This window comes from Mustelus asterias, chromosome 26 (genome assembly GCF_964213995.1).
Source record: "Mustelus asterias chromosome 26, sMusAst1.hap1.1, whole genome shotgun sequence".
NCBI classification, from domain to species: Eukaryota; Metazoa; Chordata; class Chondrichthyes; order Carcharhiniformes; family Triakidae; genus Mustelus; species Mustelus asterias.
In genome coordinates this window covers 39,094,522-39,115,874 of record NC_135826.1, presented here as the reverse complement: position 1 = coordinate 39,115,874, position 21,353 = coordinate 39,094,522, and the positions used below count along the sequence as shown (strand labels likewise).

The 21,353-nt window shown below is 48.2% G+C and overlaps 1 protein-coding gene and 1 pseudogene across 5 annotated transcripts in view; both read right to left on the bottom strand.

Annotated features, from left to right (window-relative positions):
• Positions 1-679: 679 nt before the first annotated feature.
• LOC144479805 (U2 spliceosomal RNA) lies at positions 680-884 on the bottom strand (annotated as a pseudogene).
• Positions 885-2,988: 2,104 nt separating this feature from the next.
• LOC144479602 (uncharacterized) overlaps positions 2,989-21,353 on the bottom strand; it is a 62,529-nt gene continuing 44,164 nt past the window's right edge. For 2 of the 5 annotated variants that reach the window (XM_078198510.1, XM_078198506.1), the window contains exon 2: positions 2,989-5,619. In XM_078198510.1, the coding sequence (XP_078054636.1) occupies positions 3,105-5,579 (2,475 nt within the window). In that variant the 5' untranslated portion in view covers positions 5,580-5,619 and the 3' untranslated portion in view covers positions 2,989-3,104. Of the gene's footprint in view, positions 5,620-15,210; positions 15,343-21,353 lie in introns of those variants that run through there. The other 3 variants (XM_078198508.1, XM_078198509.1, XM_078198507.1) reach the window with 2 other exon arrangements.

The following is a 21,353-nucleotide window of genomic DNA, read 5'->3' as shown; positions in this document are numbered from 1 at the left end:
GATTGGAGCAGGCGCAAGCCCACCTCCTCCAAGGCTGATCTCATTTGCATCTCAGCCAAAAAAGGCCGAGATGCCGGTTTTAAAAAATGGCTTCATTTTTAAATGAAGCTTATAATACAACCTAATGACCCCAACCAAGAACAGCACGGACGGGCAACCCATACCGTCCATACTACACTTGATCTTAGGGTGGAATTTTTCTTTGTACTTTTCCAATTCAATCAAATCAAATCCAATTCAGAGTCTCAACAAGTTGAGACATTTCCGATCCAGGCTGACAAGACAGGGCAAGCGACCAAAACCACCCTGTCCTGGGCCCGATCTACATGAGCCAAGCTAATTGGAGGAGGGAAAGCAATACCTCCTCCAAGGCTTGAGCTCATTTGCATCTTAGCCAAAAGGCCGAGATGCCGCTTTTAAAAATTGCTTCATATGAAACATATGAAGCTTCAATGTAACATAATGACCTCAACCAAGTGCAGCATCCTATCCATACTACACTTGATCTTAGCCAAAAGGCCGAGGGTGGAATTTTTAAAATTTCTTTTCATACTTTTCCAATTCAATCAAAATCAAATCCAATTCAGAGTCTCAACAAGTTGAGACATTTCCGATCCAGGCTGACAAGACAGGGCGAGCGACCAAACCACCCTGTCCTGGGCCTGATCTACATGAGCCAAGCTGATTGGAGGAGGGGGAGGTTCCTCCTCCAAGACTTGAGCTCATTTGCATCTTAGCCAAAAGGCCGAGATGCCGCTTAAAAAAATTGCTTCATATGAAATATATGAAGCTTCAGTGTAACCTAATGACCTCGACCAAGTGCGGCCGACCATGGGCTGCCGACCATACTACACTTGATCTTAGCCAAAAGGCCGAGAAGCGAGGGTGGAATTGCTTAGTTCTATCTTATTACTTGCTGTTTATGCTGTTTGGCATGCAAGTGGTCCTGTGTAGCTTCACCAGATTAACATCTCATTTTTAGGTATGCCCGGTGTTGCTCCCAGCATGCCCTCCTGCACTCTCCATTGAACCAGGGTTGATCCCCTGGCTTGGTGGTAATGGTAGAGTGGGGGATGTGCCGGGCCATGAGGTTACAGATTGTGGTTGAGGACAATTCTGCTGCTGCTGACGGCCCACAGTGCCTCATGGATGCCCAGTCTTGTGTTGCTGGATCTGTTCAAAATCTATCCCATATAGCACGGTGACAGTGTCACACAACACGATGGAGGGTATCCTCAACGTGAAGACAGACTTTGTCTCCACAGGGATTGTACAGTGGTCACTCCTACCGATACTGTCATGGACAGATGCTCCTACAACAGGCAGGTTGGTGAGGATGAGGTGAAGTAGGTTTTTCCCTCTTGTTGGTTCCCTCACCACCTGTCGCAGTCCCAGTCTAGCAGCGATGTCCTTTAGGACCCGGCCAGCTCGGTCTGTGGTGGAACTACTGAGCCGCTCTTGGTGATGGACATTGAAGTCCCCACCCAGAGTCCATTCTGCACCCGCCACCCTCAGTGCTTCCTCCAAAGTGGTGTCAACATGGAGAAGCTGATTCACCAGCTGAGGGAACGGGGTGTAGTAATCAGCAGGAGGTTTCCTTGTCCATGTTTGATCCGGTGCCATGAGACTTCATGGGGGTCCAGAGTGGATACTGAGGACTCCTCGGGCAACTCCCTCCCGCCTGTATACAACTGTGCCACCCTCACTCTGCTGGGTCTGTCCTGCCGGTGGGACAGGACATGCCCAGGAATGCTGGTGGAAGTGTCTGGGACATTATCTGTAAGGTATGATTCCGTGAGTGTGATTGTATCAGGCTGTTGCTTGACTAGTTTGTGAGACGGCTCTCCCAATTTCACTTCTCCCAGTAAAGAAGTTTCTTCTAAATTCCCGAATGGATTTATTTATCTCCAGAATTGGAATTAAAGACTAATCTCCAGGACAATCAAATCAAGGAGAAACAGAATTTTCCAATCTATTGACAATGTGTCCTGGCTGGGAAAAGTGAAGTGTGTTGATCTTAATGAACTGGAATTAAAAGTCTGATATTAGTAAGGAAGACTTTGCAGGGTCGACAGGGCTGGGTTTTGCCATTGTTGTTTCCGGTGCCTGGGTCGATGCCGGGTGGTCCATCTGGTTTCATTCCTTTTTGTTTTCTTTGCAGCGGTTGGCTTGCGAGGCCATTTCAGAGTCAACCACATTGCTGTGGCTCTGGACTCACATGGATGGCAGTTTCCTTTCTCCGAAAGGGCATTAGTGAAACAGATGAGATTTTCGCTCCCACAGGGAGTGGGAGGAATTTGGAACTCCCTCCCACAGGGAGTGGGAGGAATTTGGAACTCCCTCCCACAGGGAGTGGGGAGAATGTGGGATTCATTACCACAGGGAGTGGGGAGAATGTGGGATTCATTACCACAGGGAGTGGGGAGAATGTAGGATTCATTCCCATAGGGAGTGGGGTGAATGTGGACCTCACTCCCACGGGGAGTAGTGAGAATGTGGGACTTTCTCCCACAGGGATGGGGAGAATGTGGAACTCGCTCCCACAGGGATGGCGAGAATGTGGGACTTGCTCCCACAGGGATGGCGAGAATGTGGAACTCCCTCCCACAGGGAGTGGGGAGAATGTGGGACTTGATCCCACAGGGAATGGTTGAGGTAAATAGCAGAGATATATTTAAGGGGAAGCTGGATAAACACATGACGGAGAAAGGAATAAGGAGGTGTTGATAAGAATGAGATGTAAAGGGGTGGTTGGAGGTTCATATGGAACATAAAAACCATGTTCATGTGCGGTAAATAGTGTTTAATTCTGTGTGATTGTACCTGATACATGGGGTGGGTGAGTCCACCCACAATACCCTGGGGATAGAATGGTCAATGGGCTGGAGCCGATGGAGACCTGGGAGGAGAGGGACTGGGCTAATGGCCAGAGTGGCTGGACGGTTAATCTTCTCAATAATAAACTGCAGCTGGAGCCAGTGCATTTTTAAGGCTTTTATTTTATTAAAGGGGCAGATGCCAATCTCCCTGTTTTTATCTCTGGCTGTTGATACACTTTCACTGTTGACTTTGTAATTGTACAGTGGTGGGGAGGGGTACTGAGTTCAGCTCATGTCTCCACCCGCTGCCTTCACATGTATGGCGACCTTTCGGGGGTTATAGCAAGGGTTACGCTTCACAAAAATTGCCGGTCTGTCTGGTTTGGCCTGAGCTCTCCAGGTAGGGCTGTGTTGGCAGCAGAATTCCCCCGGCTTCCTGGCCTCTCTCTTGCTTGGTGACTCCTTGGCAATGGGACCACTCACAGCCTCTGTCGTTCGATATAAATAGTCTGGAGTATCTGCACTCTGGGTCTCAGGGGTTTGACAGCTGGCACAGTCTCTGCTGTCGCCCGAATCCTCCTCCCTCCCAATGCTGCTCCGTAACTTCCTGATGCGGAATCCCCGGAATTGAGCCTGGATCCTCAGCGCTGCCTCCCTCTGCTCCCTGATGCAGCACCGGGTATGGTGTCCTCTCCAGGCTGCCTGGAGGGTGCTGGCTGCCTTGAACTTTCTCTGGTGCTGCTTCCTGGTTTGGACAATCCTCTGCAGCCAGTGCTGGGTGTGAGTGCATCTCTTGCTCTCATTGCCAGGGGTATCAGCAGGTGGTGAGGAGCTGCGAGTTCCCTCTGCTTTGGGGACACTGGCAGGAGGGGCAAAGCTGATGGCTGGCTGCTCCTTCCCTTCTGCCTCCAGTCTTTGGGAAGGCTGGACGGGTGTTTCTGACTCTCCGCTGATGTGTCTGGAATCAGTTCCCATCCAGGGAGACTCAGCTGGTGTGGAAGCTGTGGTGAACCGTGTTGTCCCATCGCCAGGTTTCTCCAGCCCTACCTCACAGAGGCCACTGCCTCTGCTGGCACTCCCCGTCTCCCAGCCTTTGCTCAGATACTTGCATTTCTCCTTTGCGTAAACCAGGGGGAGAATCCCTTCGCTTTCAAACTCTTTCCTGGTCCGGTAACTCCTGTAAATGGCCTGGATTTTGGTGGCTGCGGCAGCTTGTTGCCTGAGGAACCTGCGGGTACGGTGCCCTTTCCAAACTGCCTGAATGGTACCGGCGGCAGCGCTTTCCTCCCTCACCTGTTTGAGGGTCTTCCGGCCTGAGGATTTGGAGGGACAGGAGGGAGTCCGCCTGGGCACTTCCAGCACAGAAAGATCAAAGTCCAGCTTGGAGACAGGAGCCTGGTGAAAGGGTTGGTTACTCAGAGAGGAATGCGAGCCAGGCTCCTCTTTGTAGCGGATAAGTTTCCGAACTTTGTCAGAGGAATAGGGAGTGCATTTCAGCAGAAACTGAGAGTCAGACTTCTTCCTCCCCCCTTGCCCCCCTACCTTCTCCGGACTCTTGTAACTGTATCTCGGCCTTGTTGCTGTCACGCCCAGGATGTTTTGCTGAGATACCCTATCCCTGTTCTTCACGTTCTGGTGTTTTTCCCATCTCCCCGAATTCACCTGGTCCAAGCCCTTGTCCTTCACTTCCTTCACAGGACTGACACACTCGGGTCGCGTTTGGAAGGCGCTGCACTGGCTGCTCATTGAGGTGGTATCACCAGCACCTTCTGTAAAATACCCCGGGACAAACGCATTGCCCTTGCGGGCCATCTGCATGGTGGACATGCTCCCTGAAGGGCAATTTTCCTCTCCGGAGTCAGGGCACCAGCTCAGGAGCCGCCTGGGTTTGGTGCTTTGCACAGTGTCCCCTTTCCCTGAGATATAGTCATTGTTGCCTGTGTAGAAGAACAACGAAGCATTCTCTGCCACCCTGCCCCTGGACCCTCTCCCTGCTCCTAAACCAGACTGGAAGGAGCTCGAGGTCTGAGGAGGGCTTCCTGAAATGGGAGTTTGTGTTTCAAAGTAACTTGGACTGAAGGACATGTTATAAGCCACCATCTTGGCCTCCTCATCCTGAGGTATTGGGCTGGGTTTGGCGTTAGCTTTGAGATTGCGTCGGGCCAGGTAGCCCCTGAAGAAGGATTGGATGAAGATGGCAGCTCCGGTTTTAATGGCCAGGTCTCTCCTCACTAGGTAACCTCTCCAGTACGCCTGGATAATGGTGGCAGCGAGGATTCTGCGCTGTAGACTGCTCGTCCACCTGGGGCCTTTCTGTATGGGGAGTTGTACCGGTTGAAGCTGGGACCGTTGTCGGCTCTGGATGTGGACCTGGCCAGCCTGCGATAGCCGCTTCTCCTCCTGCGATTGCATCCAACTAATCGGGGGCTGGACGTGGATTTGCAGAGGTCTGCTAACCGGCTCTCGGAGGAGCTTCCTGACTTGGTAGCCCCTCCAGAAAGCTTGCAGCAACGTGGCTGCACCCTGCTCTATGTGGAGTTGTTTCCTGGTGCAGTATCCTCGCCACAAGGCCTGGATCTTTGAGGCTGCAAAGTTCATAACTTTCAGCAACTCCTCTGCCATAATCTCCTCCTGCATCTCACTGCACTGCTCAGGCGATACTGAGGAGAGACTTTGCTTCGAGCTTAATGTTGGCGCCTCATTCTCACCCATCCTCTGACCCAGATTTACAGGGAGCTGACCTGGCTTTGCAGATTGCATTTATGGGAAAAGATCTGATGGTCTGCACAGAAATTAAAATCTGTAAAAGAAAGATATATATTTATAAATATCAACAGCAACAACATCTTGCATTTATATAACACCTTTAAAGTAGAAAACATCCCAAGGGGAATTACAGAAATGGCAAATAACACCTGGCAACAGGAGGTATTGGAACAAGTGACCCAAAGCTTGGTCAGAGAGATCAGTGTAGAGGGATGTCTTAAAGCAGGCTAGAGGTTTGGGGGGGGGGGGGGGGGGGGGTAGTCCCAGATCTTCGGCCCTCAGTAGCTGACGGCATGGCTGCTGGAGGTGAAATGGAGGAAATCAGGGAATTCCCAAGGGACTCGAACTGGAGGAGCTCAGAGATCTCAGGGGGCTGTGGGGAGGAGGAGAATAGAGACAGGAAAGAGTGAGAGCTTGTGGGGGGGGGGGGTTTAAACCTGGGTGGGAATTTTATAATCAAGGGATTGGCGAACTGGAGACCAGTGTGGATCAGAGAGCACAGGGGGTAATAAGGGAATGGGACGGTGCTCGATAGGATTTGGGCGCCGAAGCTTTTGATGACCTCAGGCTTATGGAGGATAGAGCACGGGAGGCCAGCCAATAAGATTTAAAAGCACAAAATTCTGTTGTGAGCAATTCACCAATGGATGCCTCTCCTCACAGACTAATTCCACCCTCACTGCTGGAGCAAGAGTGAGTGGAGGCCGGAGTCTGAATGAATAGATTCTGTTCATTCCAATTTTACCCCTCAGCTCCAGAGATCACAAAGTTTACACACTCACACGCTCACTCTCACACTCTCTCACACACTTATGGGCGGCACAGTGGCAAGCTCTGCTGTCTCACAGCACCAGGGACTCAGGTTCGATTCCAGCCTTGGGTGACTGTCTGTGCGGAGTCTGCACGTTCTCCCCATGTCTGCGAGGGTTTCCTCCCACACTCCAAAGATGTGCAGATTAGGTGAATTGGCCATGATAAATTGACCCTCAGTGTACCTGAACAGGCGCTGGAGTGTGGCGACGAGGGGATTTTCACAGTAACTTCATTGCAGTGTGAATATAAGCCTACTTGTGACACTGATAAATAAACTTCAAACTTTTACATACACTCACACTTTTTTACACACTCACACACACTCACTCTCACACACACACTCTCTCACACACTCTCTCACACACTCTCACACACACTCTCACACACACTCTCACACACTCTCACACACACTCTCACACTTCTTTACACACACACACACACTCACTTTCTCACATTCTCACTCTCACACACTCACTCTCACACACTCACTCTCACTCACTCACTCTCACACACTCACTCTCACACACACTTTCTCACATTCTCACTCGCATACACACTCACTGGGGGGCAGTGTTACCTTCTCGTCCTGCTGGCTGACGGGCAGGGTGAGCCGGTTAGATTGCGAGAGAGCCAAGTAATCAAGTTTGCTCCCGATTTCTCAACTCTCACAATCTTACTGACACGGGATATCCGGCACGATCAGCCTCGCACCCGAAAAGCAAGGGAGGCTGATTGTAATGTTTAAATTCTATGGTAAATAGCCCCGGCTGGGTGGGTGGGGTCGGGGGGGTGGGATGGGATGGGAGTGGGCAGCGATTGGCCATGGGGGGTGTGATCGGTGAAGGCCGCGAAGGCTGGCTATCGCTGGGGGGTGGCAGCAACTGATCTCTGTGCTCATAGGGCACAGAACTCTACACATGCGCAATGGCATCCTCTTCTGCTATCAGCTGACTTTTGGGTGAGCTAGGTCCTGCCCACTCCCCCTGCTGGCGGAAACCAAGTTTTGCCTCATTTTTTTGAATATGTCAGGTAAGATTCGATTTTTAAGTCACCCAAAAAATGCAAAATTTCACCCGTTTTATTGGTAAGAATTTTATTGGTAAGATTGCCCACACTACCTCTCACATTCACACACACATGCACACACACACACGCACACACACACGCACGCGCTCATATACAAACACTCAGACACACTCTCACACACATTCAGACACTCCCTCACACACTCACTACCTCTGTCACACTCACAGGCTGGAATTTTACCGGCACACCCGCCCCGATACCGGGGCTGGGCGAGGCTCGGAGAACAGCATTCTCCGTTGGCCTCAGGCGGACATGTCGGTTAAATTCCGCCCACAATTTCATTCTCACACACACTCTCACAATCTCTCACACACACACACTCTCACTCTCACACACTTCTCCCCGGTCTGCCCCCCACCCACTACAATTCCCGGTGCGGATGGGACAGGAAAATTCCCCCTACATTCTCGCTCACACACACTCTCTCACACTCTCACTCACACTCTCTCTCTCTCACACTCTCTCACACTCTCTCACACTCTCACACACTCTCACACACTCTCTCACACTCTCTCACACTCTCTCACACTCTCTCACACTCTCTCACACTCTCACTCTCTCTCACACTCTCTCACATTTTCTAACACACGCATTCTCACACTCATACACTCTGTCACAACTCTCCAACACACTTTCTCACACTCCCTACCTCTCGCGCACACACACACACACACTCATACACACACTCACACACACTCTCTCTCACACAGGAGATATTGGGGGTGTGAGGAAGAATGTTTTTCACACAGTGAGTGGTAACGACCTGAACTCACTGTCCACAATGATCGTGGAAACTGAGGTAATGAATGATTTTAAAAGAAAGTTGAATGGGTATGTGAGTGAGATAAACTTGCACAGCTCCAGGGAGAGAGTGAGGGAGTGGGACTGACTGGGTAGCTCCATGGAATCGATAAGTTCAATGACCGTAGGTTTAAGGTGCGAGGGGCAAGGTTTAAAGGAGATGTACGAGGCAAGTTTTTTACACAGAGGGTGGTGGGTGCCTGGAACTGGTTGCCGGGGGAGGTAGTGGAAGCGGATACAAAGAAAAGAACAAAGAAAATTACAGCACAGGAACAGGCCCTTCGGCCCTCCAAGCCTGCACCGACCACGCTGCCCGACTGAACTAAAACCCCCTACCCTTCCGGGGACCATATCCCTATATTCCCATCTCATTCATGTCCTTGTCAAGATGCCCCTTAAAAGTCATGACTGTATCCGCTTCCACTACCTCCCCCGGCAATGTGTTCCAGGCACCCACCACCCTCCGTGTAAAAAATCTGCCTCGTACATCTCCTTTAAACCTTGCCTCTCGCACCTTAAACCTGTGCCCCCTAGTAATTGACTCTTCCACCCTAGGAAAAAGCTTCTGACTATCCACTCTGTCCATGCCTCTCATAATCTTGTAGACTTCTATCAGGTCTCCCCTCAACCTCTGTCGCTCCAGTGAGAACAAACCAAGTTTCTCCAACCTCTCCTCATAGCTAATGCCCTCCATACCAGGCAACATCCTGGTAAATCTTTTCTGTATCCTCTCCAAAACCCCCACATCCTTCTGGTAGTGTGGCAACCAGAATTGAACACTATGTTCCAAGTGCAGCCTAACTAAGGTTCTATAAAGCTGCAACATGACTTGCCAATTTTTAAACTCAGTACCCTGGCCGATGAAGGCAAGCATGTCGTATGCCTTCTTGACTACCTTCTCTACCTGCATTGCCACTTTCAGTGACCTGTGTACCTGTACACCCAGATCTCTTTGCCTATCAATACTCTTAAGGATTCTGCCATTTACTATATATTTCCTATCTGTATTAGACCTTCCAAAATGCATTACCTCACATTTGTCTGGATTAAACTCCATCTGCCATCTCTCCGTCCAAGTCTCCAACTGATCAATATCCTGCTGTATCCTCTGATGGTCCTCATCGCTATCTGCAAATCCACCAACTTTTGTGTCGTCCGCAAACTTACTAATCAATCCAGTTACATTTTCCTCCAAATCATTTATATATATTACAACCAGCAAAGGTCCCAGCACTGATCCCTGAGGAATGCCACTCGTCACAGCCCTCCATTCACAATCACACCCTTCCACTGCTACCCTCTGTCTTCTTTGACCGAGCCAGTTTTGTATCCACCGTGCCAGCTCACCTCTGATCCCATGCAACTTCACCTTCTGCACCAGTCTGCCATGAGAGACCTTGTCAAAGGCCTTACTGAAGTCCATGTAGACAACATCCAGTGCCCTACCCTCATCAATCATCTGCGTCACTTCCTCGAAAAACTCGATCAAGTTTGAGAGACACGACCTCCCCTTCACAAAACCATGTTGCCTCTCACTAATATGTCCACTTATTTCCAAGTGGGAATAAATCCTGTCTTGAAGAATCCTCTCCAATAATTTCCCTATCACTGATGTAAGGCTCACCGGCCTGTAATTACCTGGATTATTCTTGCTACCCTTCTTAAACAAAGGAACAACATTGGCTATTCTCCAATCCTCTTTTCATGGTAGGCACATTACGATTCCCATGATGGGCAGGGCGGGAAAATTCCACCCAGAGAGTCTACAGAGGATATAGACAGGTTAGATGAGTGGGCAAAAACTTGGCAGATGGAATATAACGTAGGAAAATAAGCAGTCTGATGGGAAGAATAAAGGAGCTGAATGTTATTTAAATGGGGAAAGACTGCAGAAAGCTGCAGCACGGGGGGAGCTGGGGGCCTCGTGCATAAATCACAAAAAGCCAGCATGGAAGTTCATCAGGTAATAGGGAGGCAAATGGAATGTTGGCCTTTATTTCAAAGGGAATGGAGTATAAAATAGGGAAGTCTTGCTAAAATTATACAAGGCACCAGTTAGACCACACCTGGAATACTGTGAGCAGTTTTGGTCTCCTTATCTAAGGAAAGATATACTGGCATTTGAGGCAGCCCAGAGGAGGTTCACTGGGTTGATCCTGGGTATGTAGGGATTTTCTTACGAGGAGAGGTTGAGGAGGTTGGGCCTGTACTCATTGGAGTTTAGCAGAATGAGAGGCGACCTTATTGAGACATATCGGATTCTCAGGGGGATTGACAGGGTCGATGCTGAGAGATTGTTTCCCCTTGTTGGAGAGTCGAGGACCAGAGGGCATCATCTCAGAGTGAGACAAGGTCCATTTAAAACAGAGATGAGGAGAAATTTCTTCTCTCAGAGAGGAAAATCTGTGGAATTCTTTCCCACTGAGGGCTGTAGAGGTTGGGTGCTAAGTATGTTCAAAGCTGAGACAGACAGATTTTTAATCAGTAAGGGAATCGAGAGTTATGGGGATAAGGTGGGAAAGTGGAACTGAGGATTATCACATCAGATCAGTCATGATCTCATTGAATGGCAGAGCAGACTCAATGGGCCGAATGGCCTATTTCTGCTCCTAAGTCTAATGGTCTTATATCGTCTCATTATAATATTTAAATATTGAAAACAGATAAATATTCAGCATACTGCTTCATTATAATATTTAAATATTAAATAGTGGATAAATATTCAGCATATCACCGAGTTACAATATTTAAATATTAAATAATGGTTTAGTAATCAGAGTACTATCTCATTATAATATTTAATTTGTCAAAAACGGAACCGCTGGAATCAGGATTCAGATTTTTAACACTTTAACTCCGACTCAATGCAAATCCCCGGAATTTTTTTGAGGGGAGAATTCCTCCTCCCTTGTTTCAGGTCCTGGCTTTTCCCATTTTTGCCGAAAGGTCATTGATCTGAAAGGTTAACTCAGCTTCTCTCTCTGCAGCCGCTCCCTGATCTGCTGAGTATTTCCAGCATTTTCTATTTTTATTTCAAATTTCCAATATTTGCGGAATTTCACTTTTGGCTTCTGATAAATGCCGGGTTTGTCATTCAGGAACGAATTAAAGTTACAAAACAAACAGAAACTGCAAAAGAATAAGAACACAAAGAGCGAGAGAGCGAGAATAGATGGATGATGAACAAAAAATGGTCTTTTACAAATAACACCAATAGTAAAAGAGATGCCAAAGGAAGAGTGGAACAGATGTGGGGGAGAAGGGTGCGGAGTGTGGGAAGAAGGTGTCCTTGTGGAGGTACAGTACATGGGTGAGGTTCTAAACGAAGACTAACGATGAGGATGGTGCCAAGGTAAAGGAGGAGGCAGTAGAACAATGCAATGGGATATAAGTAGAAGTCATAGAAATCCTACAGTACAGAAAGAGGCCATTCGGCCCATCGAGTCTGCACCGACCACAATCCCACCCCCATATCCCTACATATTTTACCCACTAATCCCTCTAACCTACGCATCTCAGGAGACTAAGGGGCAATTTTTAGCATGGCCAATCAACCTAACCCGCACATCTTTGGACTGTGGGAGGAAACCGGAGCACCCGGAGGAAACCCACGCAGACACGAAGAGAATGTGCAAACTCCACACAGACAATGACCCAAGCCAGGAATCGAACCCGGGACCCTGGAGCTGTGAAGCAGCAGTGCTAACCACTGTGCTACCGTGCCACTTCAGTAGATAAAGAGGATGTATTTAAGATGTTGACCGTACTCAAAATAAAAACACAGTAATTACAGTCCAGGGCGGCCCGGTAGCACAGTGGTTAGCACTGCTGCTTCACAGCGTCAGAGACCTGGGTTCGATTCCCGGCTTGGGTCACTGTCTGTGTGGAGTTTGCACATTCTCCCCGTGTCTGCGTGGGTTTCCTCCGGGTGCTCCGGTTTCCTCCCACAGTCCAAAGATGTGCGGGTTAGGTTGATTGGCCATGCTAAATTGCCCCTTAGTATCCTGAGATGCGTAGGTTAGAGGGATTAGGGGGTAAATATGTAGGGATATGGGGGTAGGGCCTGGGTGGGATTGTGGTCGGTGCAGACTCGATGGGCCAAATGGCCTCTTTCTGCACTGTAGGGTTTCTATGATTCTATGAATCCAGTAAGCCTAATGTCAGTAACAGCCCATAATATTCCAACAGCCCATTGACAGTCCAACAGGAGGTCATTCAGCCCTACTGCCTCCTCCAGCACTCAGTGCGACCATGGCTGATCTCAGATCCACTGACTTGTCTCGACTCCATGACCTCACTCCCTGTTTCCAACCTTTCAACCAATTCCCAACCCAAATATAAAGATTACCGCAAATTCTGTACACTCTCAAATTTACCAATATTCTATTGAACCTTTTCAAATTCTTCTGGATGTCTTCATACACATCATTACCCACTCGATGAATAACGTCCTCAAAGAATTTAACTGGATTCGACAGACAAGACTTAGCTTCAACAAAACCATGAAGGTTCTCTCAGTCATTCTGTCCCTAATGTCAGGTTTTAATAGCTTCCCCTTATCAGACATGCCGAAGGCTACCCCACTCTCAGCCAATAACCAACTGACATTAGCAAGTTTCCAATCTAATGGCACAATTTCCAAATCATAAGCTTTGACATTAAAATTAAAACCCACAATTTTATCGTTTTTTAATACACAGGGTGGAGCTGGATTGAATCGTTAGGTCCTGGAGATTTATCTGTCATAAGTCCCGTTATTTTCCCCAGTACCATTTTGCTAATAATATTAAATACAATGGGTGGGGTTTTACAGTCTCGCTCGGGCGAGACCAGAAATTCCCACCCGAGGTCAACGGAGATTTCCGTTGCCGGACCCTCGCCCGCGCTGATTCCGTGGGGGGTGAGGTGGCAGAGTTCCGGCCAATAGGTCGTTTGCTTGATTTATTTTTAGTTTTCCTCCTATCACTGCTATCTTATCCCTTTCCTCTACTGTGAAAACAAATATAAAGTTCTTGCTAATAAATCTAACATTATCTTGTCGATTTCAGTATCTGCTCTCGGTATGTCTTTCTCTCCTGTCAAAAATGAATAAAAACTTTTACATTCACGACTATATCCCTCACACGTTTTAGCTTGTATTTCCTTTTCTGAAGGTTTAATATTTTCTTGGTTTTCATCTGTTGGGTTTTATGTTTTTCCCAGTCCCTTGGATTAATATTTTGGGCATTTCTGGAAGTGTCTTCTTTAGCTTTACATTGAGCCTGACCCCACACCCTTGGCCAGTGCTTTGTGGAACTTCGATTCAATAGGATGTATATTGATCTTCATTCTACCAGATGCCTCTTTGAATACCTGCCCGTGGGTTCACTCTGCTCAGCCTAGCTTAACTTCTCCAAAGATGTGCGTGTTAGGTGGATTGGCCATGCTAAATTGTCCATCAGGGGGATTAGCAGGGTCAATATATGGGGTTACAGGGATAGGGCCTCGGCAGGGTTGGGGGGCGGGGGCGGGGGGGGGGGGGGGGTCATTGTCGGTGCAGGCTCGATGGGCCAAATGGCCTCCTTCTGCACTGTAGGGATTCTACGATTCTATGATTCTCATTCCTTCAAAATCTCCCTTTCTTATATTTTAAGTCTTATTTTGTGGGATTCTTTTCCTTGTTGAACTTGATGTCAAACCTGATTGATATGATGGTTATTTTTAGAAAAATGTTCCCTCACTGTCAGGTTATAAACCTGTGTTTAAAATGCTCCCTCCACCCACATTGTCTGTACCTTTAAGACCCGGTTGGCTGTAGGGATTCGCATTCTAATCAGTATTCTGTAACTTGATTTTGTGTCTCTGTATGCCCTGTTTGAGAGCAGATTTCCACTCCATCTGACGAAGGAGCAGCGCTCCGAAAGCTTATGGTATTTGCTACCAAATAAACCTGTTGGACTTTAACCTGGTGTTGTGAGACTTCTTACTAGGTTATAAAACCACAGGATGATGCAGGAGAGAAGGAGGCCATTCAGCCCATTGTACCTGTGCCAGTTCTTTGAAAGATCTGTCCAATTATTCCCACTCCCCCGGTTCTTTCCCACATACTCCTGCAAATTACTCCTTTTCAAGTATTTATCCAATTCCCTTTTGAAAGTTTCTGTTGAATCTGCTTCCACTGCCCTTTGAGGCAGCGCCTTCCAGATCACAGCAACTCACTGTGTTAAAAAAATTACCACCTCCCTCCCTTTTGTCAATCGCTTTAAATCTGTGTCCCTCTGCTCACCGACCCTCGCTCCACGACAAACAACTTCCCTTCATTTACCCTCTCAAAATCCCTCATGAATTTGATCACCTCTGTTGAATCTGCCCTTTAACCTTCTCTGTCCTAAGGAGAACAATCCCCAGTTTCTCCACTCTCTTCAGAACATGGAGCCCCTTGCCCCCTGGTTCCGTTCTAATAAATCTTCTCTGCACCCTCTCCAAGGCCTCGACATCCTCTCAAAGTGTGGTGTCTGGAGTTGGTTGATTAATTTTGTCTCGAGTTGCTCTTTGTGAATTCCAGTCTGCCCTTCCTCCTGTGTGAGGTGTGGAGAGTCACTCACCCACAGGCTCCTGTCAGAGGCCAGTCTGCCACTGATTTCAAAAGCAACTGAAGGCCATTCTACACTCGCAGTCAGCTGCTGTCCTGATTGGCTGCTTGGATTGCTAATTGTGCTGACATCATAAATAGCTCACATGATGTCATCAATAATGTTCCCTCAGTGATGTCAGAGGGAGTCAATGACCTCATCAAGCATGAACTTTCCCTGCCGTTCCGATCGGGATATTTATCCAGCCCCTTCATCGAGGAGTTCATCAAAAACTTCTGGAAGACCAGGGTAAATGCAAAGGGAATGTTCTCACTCTGGGGGGGGGGGCAGAAATTCAAAGAAAACATCTGAACCTGAGAACTGAACAGGATTTCGAACCAGCAACCAACGTGAAAAGCTCTAGAGGAAAGAACAGCGCGGATGCTGCTGCCCACATCTGGAGAACGTGAGACACGGAACGCAGATGTTTCCTTCAGTTGCAGTTTCCTGTCCCAAGAAAGCGGAAAAGAAAAGAGTAAATCAAATCCATGAAGAGGATGTGGCGAGAGAGAGGAGGGATGAAGAGAGGAAGAGATCGACAGGTAGGAACAGAGGAAGGAAAGAGGAGGGAAAGAAAACAACAAACAAATAATCCAGAAAGGCGAACAATCGGCAAAAATAACATTGGCCACTGGGAGGCAGTGTGAGCCAGCAATCAGCACAGCCATGCACACAAGACTTTACAGGATGTACGGAAAAAGCAATAAAAGGAGGAAGGGATTGAATAGAGGAGAAACAAACTGAGAAAAAGTGTTAAAGATTTAGGACAGAATGGAATTCCGCAAAGGAGGAGCCAAGAAAGCTGAATAAAGAACAGTCCAGCACAGGAACAGGCCCTTCGGCCCACCAAGCCTGCCTCGATCACAATGCCTGCCTAAACTAAAACCGTTTGCACTTAGAGTCTGTATCCTTCCATTCCCATCCTATTCATGTCAATCTGCCCTTAAATGCCGCTATCGTACCCGCTCCCACCACCTCCCCGGGCAGCGTGTTCCAGACATTCACCACCCTCTGTGTAAAATACTTGCCTCGTACATCTCCTTTAAACCTTGCCCCTCGCACCTTAAACCTGTGCCCCCTAGTAATTGACTCTTCCACCCTGGGAAAAAGCTTCTGACTATCCACTCTGTCCATGCCTCTCATAATCTTGTAGACTTCTATCAGATCTCCCCTCAACCTCCGTCGTTCCAGTGAGAACAACCCAAGTTTCTCCAACCTCTCCTCATAGCTAATGCCCTCCATACCAGGCAACATCCTGGTAAATCTTTTCTGTACCCTCTCCAAAGCCTCCACATCCTCTGGTAGTGTGGCGACCAGAATTGAACACAATATTCCAAGAGCGGCCTAACTAAGCTGCAGCATGACCTGCCAATTTTTATACTCAATAGAACAGTTGAGCACAGAACAGGCCCTTCGGCCCATGATGTTGTGCCGAGCTTTATCTGAAACCAAATGCCCCGACTGATTAAGGCAAGCATGCCGTATGCCTTCTTGACTACCTTATCCACCTGCGTTGCTACTTTCAGTGATCGGTGGACATGTACGCCTAGATCTCTCTGCCTGTCAATACTCCCAAGGATTCTACCATTTACTGTGTAATTCCTACATGCATTGACCTTCCAAAATGCATTTCCTCACATTTGTCCAGGTTAAACTCCATCTGCCATTTCTCTGCCCAAGTCTCCAACTGGTCTATATCTTGCTGTATCCTCTGACAATCCTCTTCACTATCCGCAACTCCACCAATTATTGTGTCGTCTGCAAACTTTCTAATCAGACCAGCTACATTTTCCTCCAAATCATTTATATATACTATGAACAACAAAGGTCCCAGAACTGAATCCTGTGGAACACCGCTAGTCACAGCCTTCCATTCAGAAACACATAAGGCCAGGAACAGGTCGAGAATATCCCAGTGAGAGTCAGTGTGTGTGGAACCCGTACCCCAGTGAGAGTCAGTGTGTGTGGAACCCATACCCCAGTGAGAGTCAGTGTGTGTGGAACCCGTACCCCAGTGAGAGTCAGTGTATGGAACCCAGACCCCAGTGAGAGTCAGTATGTGTGGGACCCGTAACCCAGTGAGTCAGTGTGTGTGGAACCCATACCCCAGTGAGAGTCAGTGTGTGTGGAACCTGTACCCCAGTGAGAGTCAGTGTGTGTGGAACCCATACCCCAGTGAGAGTCAGTGTATGGAATCCAGACCCCAGTGAGAGTCAGTGTGTGTGGGACCCATACCCCAGTGAGAGTCAGTGTGCGTGGAACCCGTACCCCAGTGAGAGTCAGTTTGTGTGGAACCCGTACCCCAGTGAGAGTCAGTGTGTGTGGAACCCGTACCTCAGTGAGAGTCAGTATGTGTGGAACCCGTACCCCAGTGAGAGTAAGTGTGTGGAATCCCTACCCCAGTGAGAGTCAGTGTGTGTGGAACCCGTACCCCAGTGAGAGTCAGAGTGTGTGGAACCCATACCCCAGAGAGAGTCAGTGTGTGTGGAATCCGTACCCCAGTGAGAGTCAGTGTGTGTGGGAGCCATACCCCAGTTAGAGTCAGTGTGTGTGGAACCTGTACCCCAGTGAGAGTCAGTGTGTGTGGAACCTGTACCCCAGTGAGAGTCAGTGTGTGTGGAACCTGTACCCCAGTGAGAGTCAGTGTGTGTGGAACCTGTACCCCAGTGAGAGTCAGTGTGTGTGGAACCCGTACCCCAGTGAGAGTCAGTGTGTGTGGAACCCGTGCCCCAGTGAGAGTCAGTGTGTGTGGGACCCGTACCCCAGTGAGAGTCAGTGTGTGGAACCTGTACCCCAGTGAGAGTCAGTGTATGTGGGACCCGTACCCCAGTGAGAGTCAGTGTGTGTGGGACCCGTACCCCAGTGAGGGTCAGTGTGTGTGGGGCCCGTACCCCAGTGAGAGTCAGTGTGTGTGGGACCCGTACCCCAGCGAGGGTCAGTGTGTGTGGGGCCTGTAGACAACCCTTTGTTGACAATGGTTGAAATTCTGAATGTTTACCAGGACAATAAAACCACAAGATTCCAGTTTTGATTGAACAAAACAAGCATTTTAAGTACATCAGCAAAGTAAACAATTTACAAAATGTGTCTTAAAGTCTAACATTCAGAATTATAGACTCATAGAGGTTTACAGCATGGAAACAGGCCCTTCGACCCATCTTGTCCATCCCGCCCTTTTTTTTTTAGAAACCCCTAAGCTAATCCCAATGCCTGCATTTGGCCCATATCCCTCTATCTCCATCTTACCTATGTAACTGTCTGGATGGTTTTTCAAAGACAAAATTGTACCCGCCTCTACTACTACCTCTGGCAGCTTGTTCCAGACACTCACCACCCACTGTGTGAAAAAATTGCCCCTCTGCACACTTTTGTATCTCTCCCCTCTCACCTTAAACCTATGCCCTCTAGTTTTAGACTCCCCTACCTTTGGGAAAAGATATTGACTATCTACCTTGTCTATGCCCCTCATTATTTTATAGACCTCTATAAGGTCACCCCTCAGCCTCCTACGCTCCAGAGAAAAAAGTCCCAGTCTATTCAGCCTCTCCTTATAACTCAATCCATCAAGTCCCGGTAGCATCCTAGTAAATCTTTTCTGCACTCTTTCTCGTTTAATAATATCCTTTCTATAATAGGGTGACCAGAATTGCACACAGTATTCCAAGTGTGGCCTTGCACAACTTTAACAAGACGTCCCAACTCCTGTATTCAATGTTCTGACCGATGAAACCAAGCATGCCGAATGCCTTCTTCACCACTCTGTCCACCTGTGGACAAGGAGCTATGAACATGTACCCCTCAATCTCTCTGTTCTTAACATGAAGTAAATTTGAATTAATTGGCAAATTGTGGCCCAACACAGCAACTGTGACCAAGGCAGAAGCCATGGATTTCTCTGAATCCTACCCAGGTGTCAGTGACCAGTGTGAGTCACTATTTCTGGTTAGAATGTCTCCTATCACTGTTTTCAATTCTTCACTTTCAAAGATCTAACCCCCGATTTCTCTCAGAAGTATCTGCAATCGGACTGCCTCAAGTCCTGCTCACCCTCCAATGGTTCAAATGTCTCGAGGCTGTGCTGAATGGCATTCAAAAGCTGCTCCCCTGCCTCCAATTACCAGCACAGGTCCAATTCTTTTGCAGGTTACTAGCTTAACTGAGCTGGCACTGCCCTGGGTTTCTTTGAATTCCGGTTTCCCAGCTGCACCAATTGTTCCCAGGTCTTCTTCTGAGCCCTAACTCCAGGATGGAACCAGCCACTTTCTGCTGCCCTCTCAGCACCCACACAATGTCTCCTGAGCCCCAACCGCAATAAATAGCTCCCAGGGCTTCTCTGAGCCCGGAACAGCCTGGTCTGGAGCCTCTTCTCCTGTTATAAAACACTCAGAGAACCTTCTTAACCCCCCGTCCCCATGACAACCTAGCCTTTCAGGGTTCACTGAATGCTTTTCAATCCCTTTGGCTCTATTCCCACAACAAAACATCTCTCGGCCGCATTGCTTAGCAAGCAGTATAGCTCTAATTTCTCTGCCTCTCCTGTGGGTAAGCCCACCTGTTGTTTAGGTTGTTACACCTTCCTGTCAACACTGCCCCAACCTTTTCACTGTAATAAACTTCAAGCTGCTTTAGTTGCATTTATCTCATTTTCTACAGTTAAAACTTTAATCTTCTGAGAACTAAAAGTTACCTCACAGATATAAACATGAATTAGATATTCGCAATAACTGACACGTTGTTACTTAGGGTGTGACTGCAGTGTGACAGTGATTTTGCCCACCCCCCAGATTAAACTCCATCTGCCTTCTCTCCGCCCAAGTCTCCAACTGATCTACATCCTGCTGTATCCTCTGATGGTCCTCAGATAAAAATCAGTTCATCGCCATTTGTGTATAATATAACAATCAAATTCCATTTGCTCACATTCCTGTAAAGGACCTTGGGATGTTTTTGATGTTAAGGCGGCTATATAAATGCAAGTTATTTATGATTCTGGTTGTTTTCACGCAGTTAATTACTGCATTTATCACGCAGGTGATTGAAAGGATTTTTGGAAACTATCAGAAAGATGAGATTCCAGAAAGAGAATGTGAACCAATCAGTGTCATCCACACATTCAACTCCACAAACTGCCAAACACTGGCATAAAAACAGCTTCACTCAGGCACTGCGGCCAAGCTGGGACCTTGTGATTGTATTTCCACTTCTAAGAAGGTTCAGGGTTGACCCCCCGCTCCGGACATTCCCAGCGAGTGGGAACTGGAGCTGACACCCAGTGGGCGAGACCCCCGAGTGGGCGAGACCCCCGAGTGGGAGTGGGTGCTACCATGTGTTGTGAGAGTCTGTGATAACCTCCTCCCATTGGGCACTAATCCCCATCGGCTGGGAGGGGGTTGGTCTTGTCTGAGGAAGCAATGTCCGGTTAATGGCCTGTCTGTCTGTTAACCAGGCTGCAAATCTCAACAATCAGACACTGCATGAACTCCAACGTCTAAAGCAGGAGCCCACATACAAGTCAAACACAACTCAGCAACTTTACAGACAAGCTCAGCAATGGAATTCAGGTTTGGGACATGCTGCAACTCGGTTTTCAGGGATGGTCCATCCAGCCCTCCTTGCACAGTCTGTCATTCCCAGAACCTACTCGCAGATCCTCACTATCTAACTGGACTCAGCAATATTTTAATTTGATTTATTATGGCCACATGTATCAGTATGCAGTGAAAAGTATTGTTTTTTGCGCGCTATACATACAAAACATACCGTTCATAGAGAAGGAAAGGAGAGAGTGCAGAATGTAGTGTTACAGTCATAGCTAGGGTGCAGAGAAAGATCAACTTGATGTAAGGTAAGTCCATTCAAGTGAAAAACCGCACCGACCTCCTCCGAAGACAAACACGGGACACGGCGGACAGAGTACCCTTCGTCATCCAGTACTTCCCCGGAGTGGAGAAGCTACGACATCTTCTCCGGAGCCTTCAACATGTCATCGATGAAGACAAACATCTCACCAAGGCCATCCCCACACCCCCACTTCTTGCCTTCAAACAACCGCACAACCTCAAACAGACCATTGTCCGCAGCAACCCAGCCTTCAGGAGAACAGTGACCACGATACCACACAACCCTGCCACAGCAATCTCTGCAAGACGTGCCGGATCATCGACACGGATGCCATCATCTCGCGTGAGAGCACCGTCTACCAGGTACACGGTACCTACTCTTGCAACTCGGCCAACGTTGTCTACCTGATACGCTGCAGGAAAGGATGTCCCGAGGCATGGTACGTTGGGGAAACCATGCAGACGCTACGACAACGGATGAATGAACACCGCTCGACAATCACCAGGCAAGCCTGTTCTCTTCCTGTTGGGGAGCACTTCAGCGGTCACAGGCATTCAGCCTCTGATCTTCAGGTAAGCGTTCTCCAAGGCGGCCTTCACGACACACGACAGCGCAG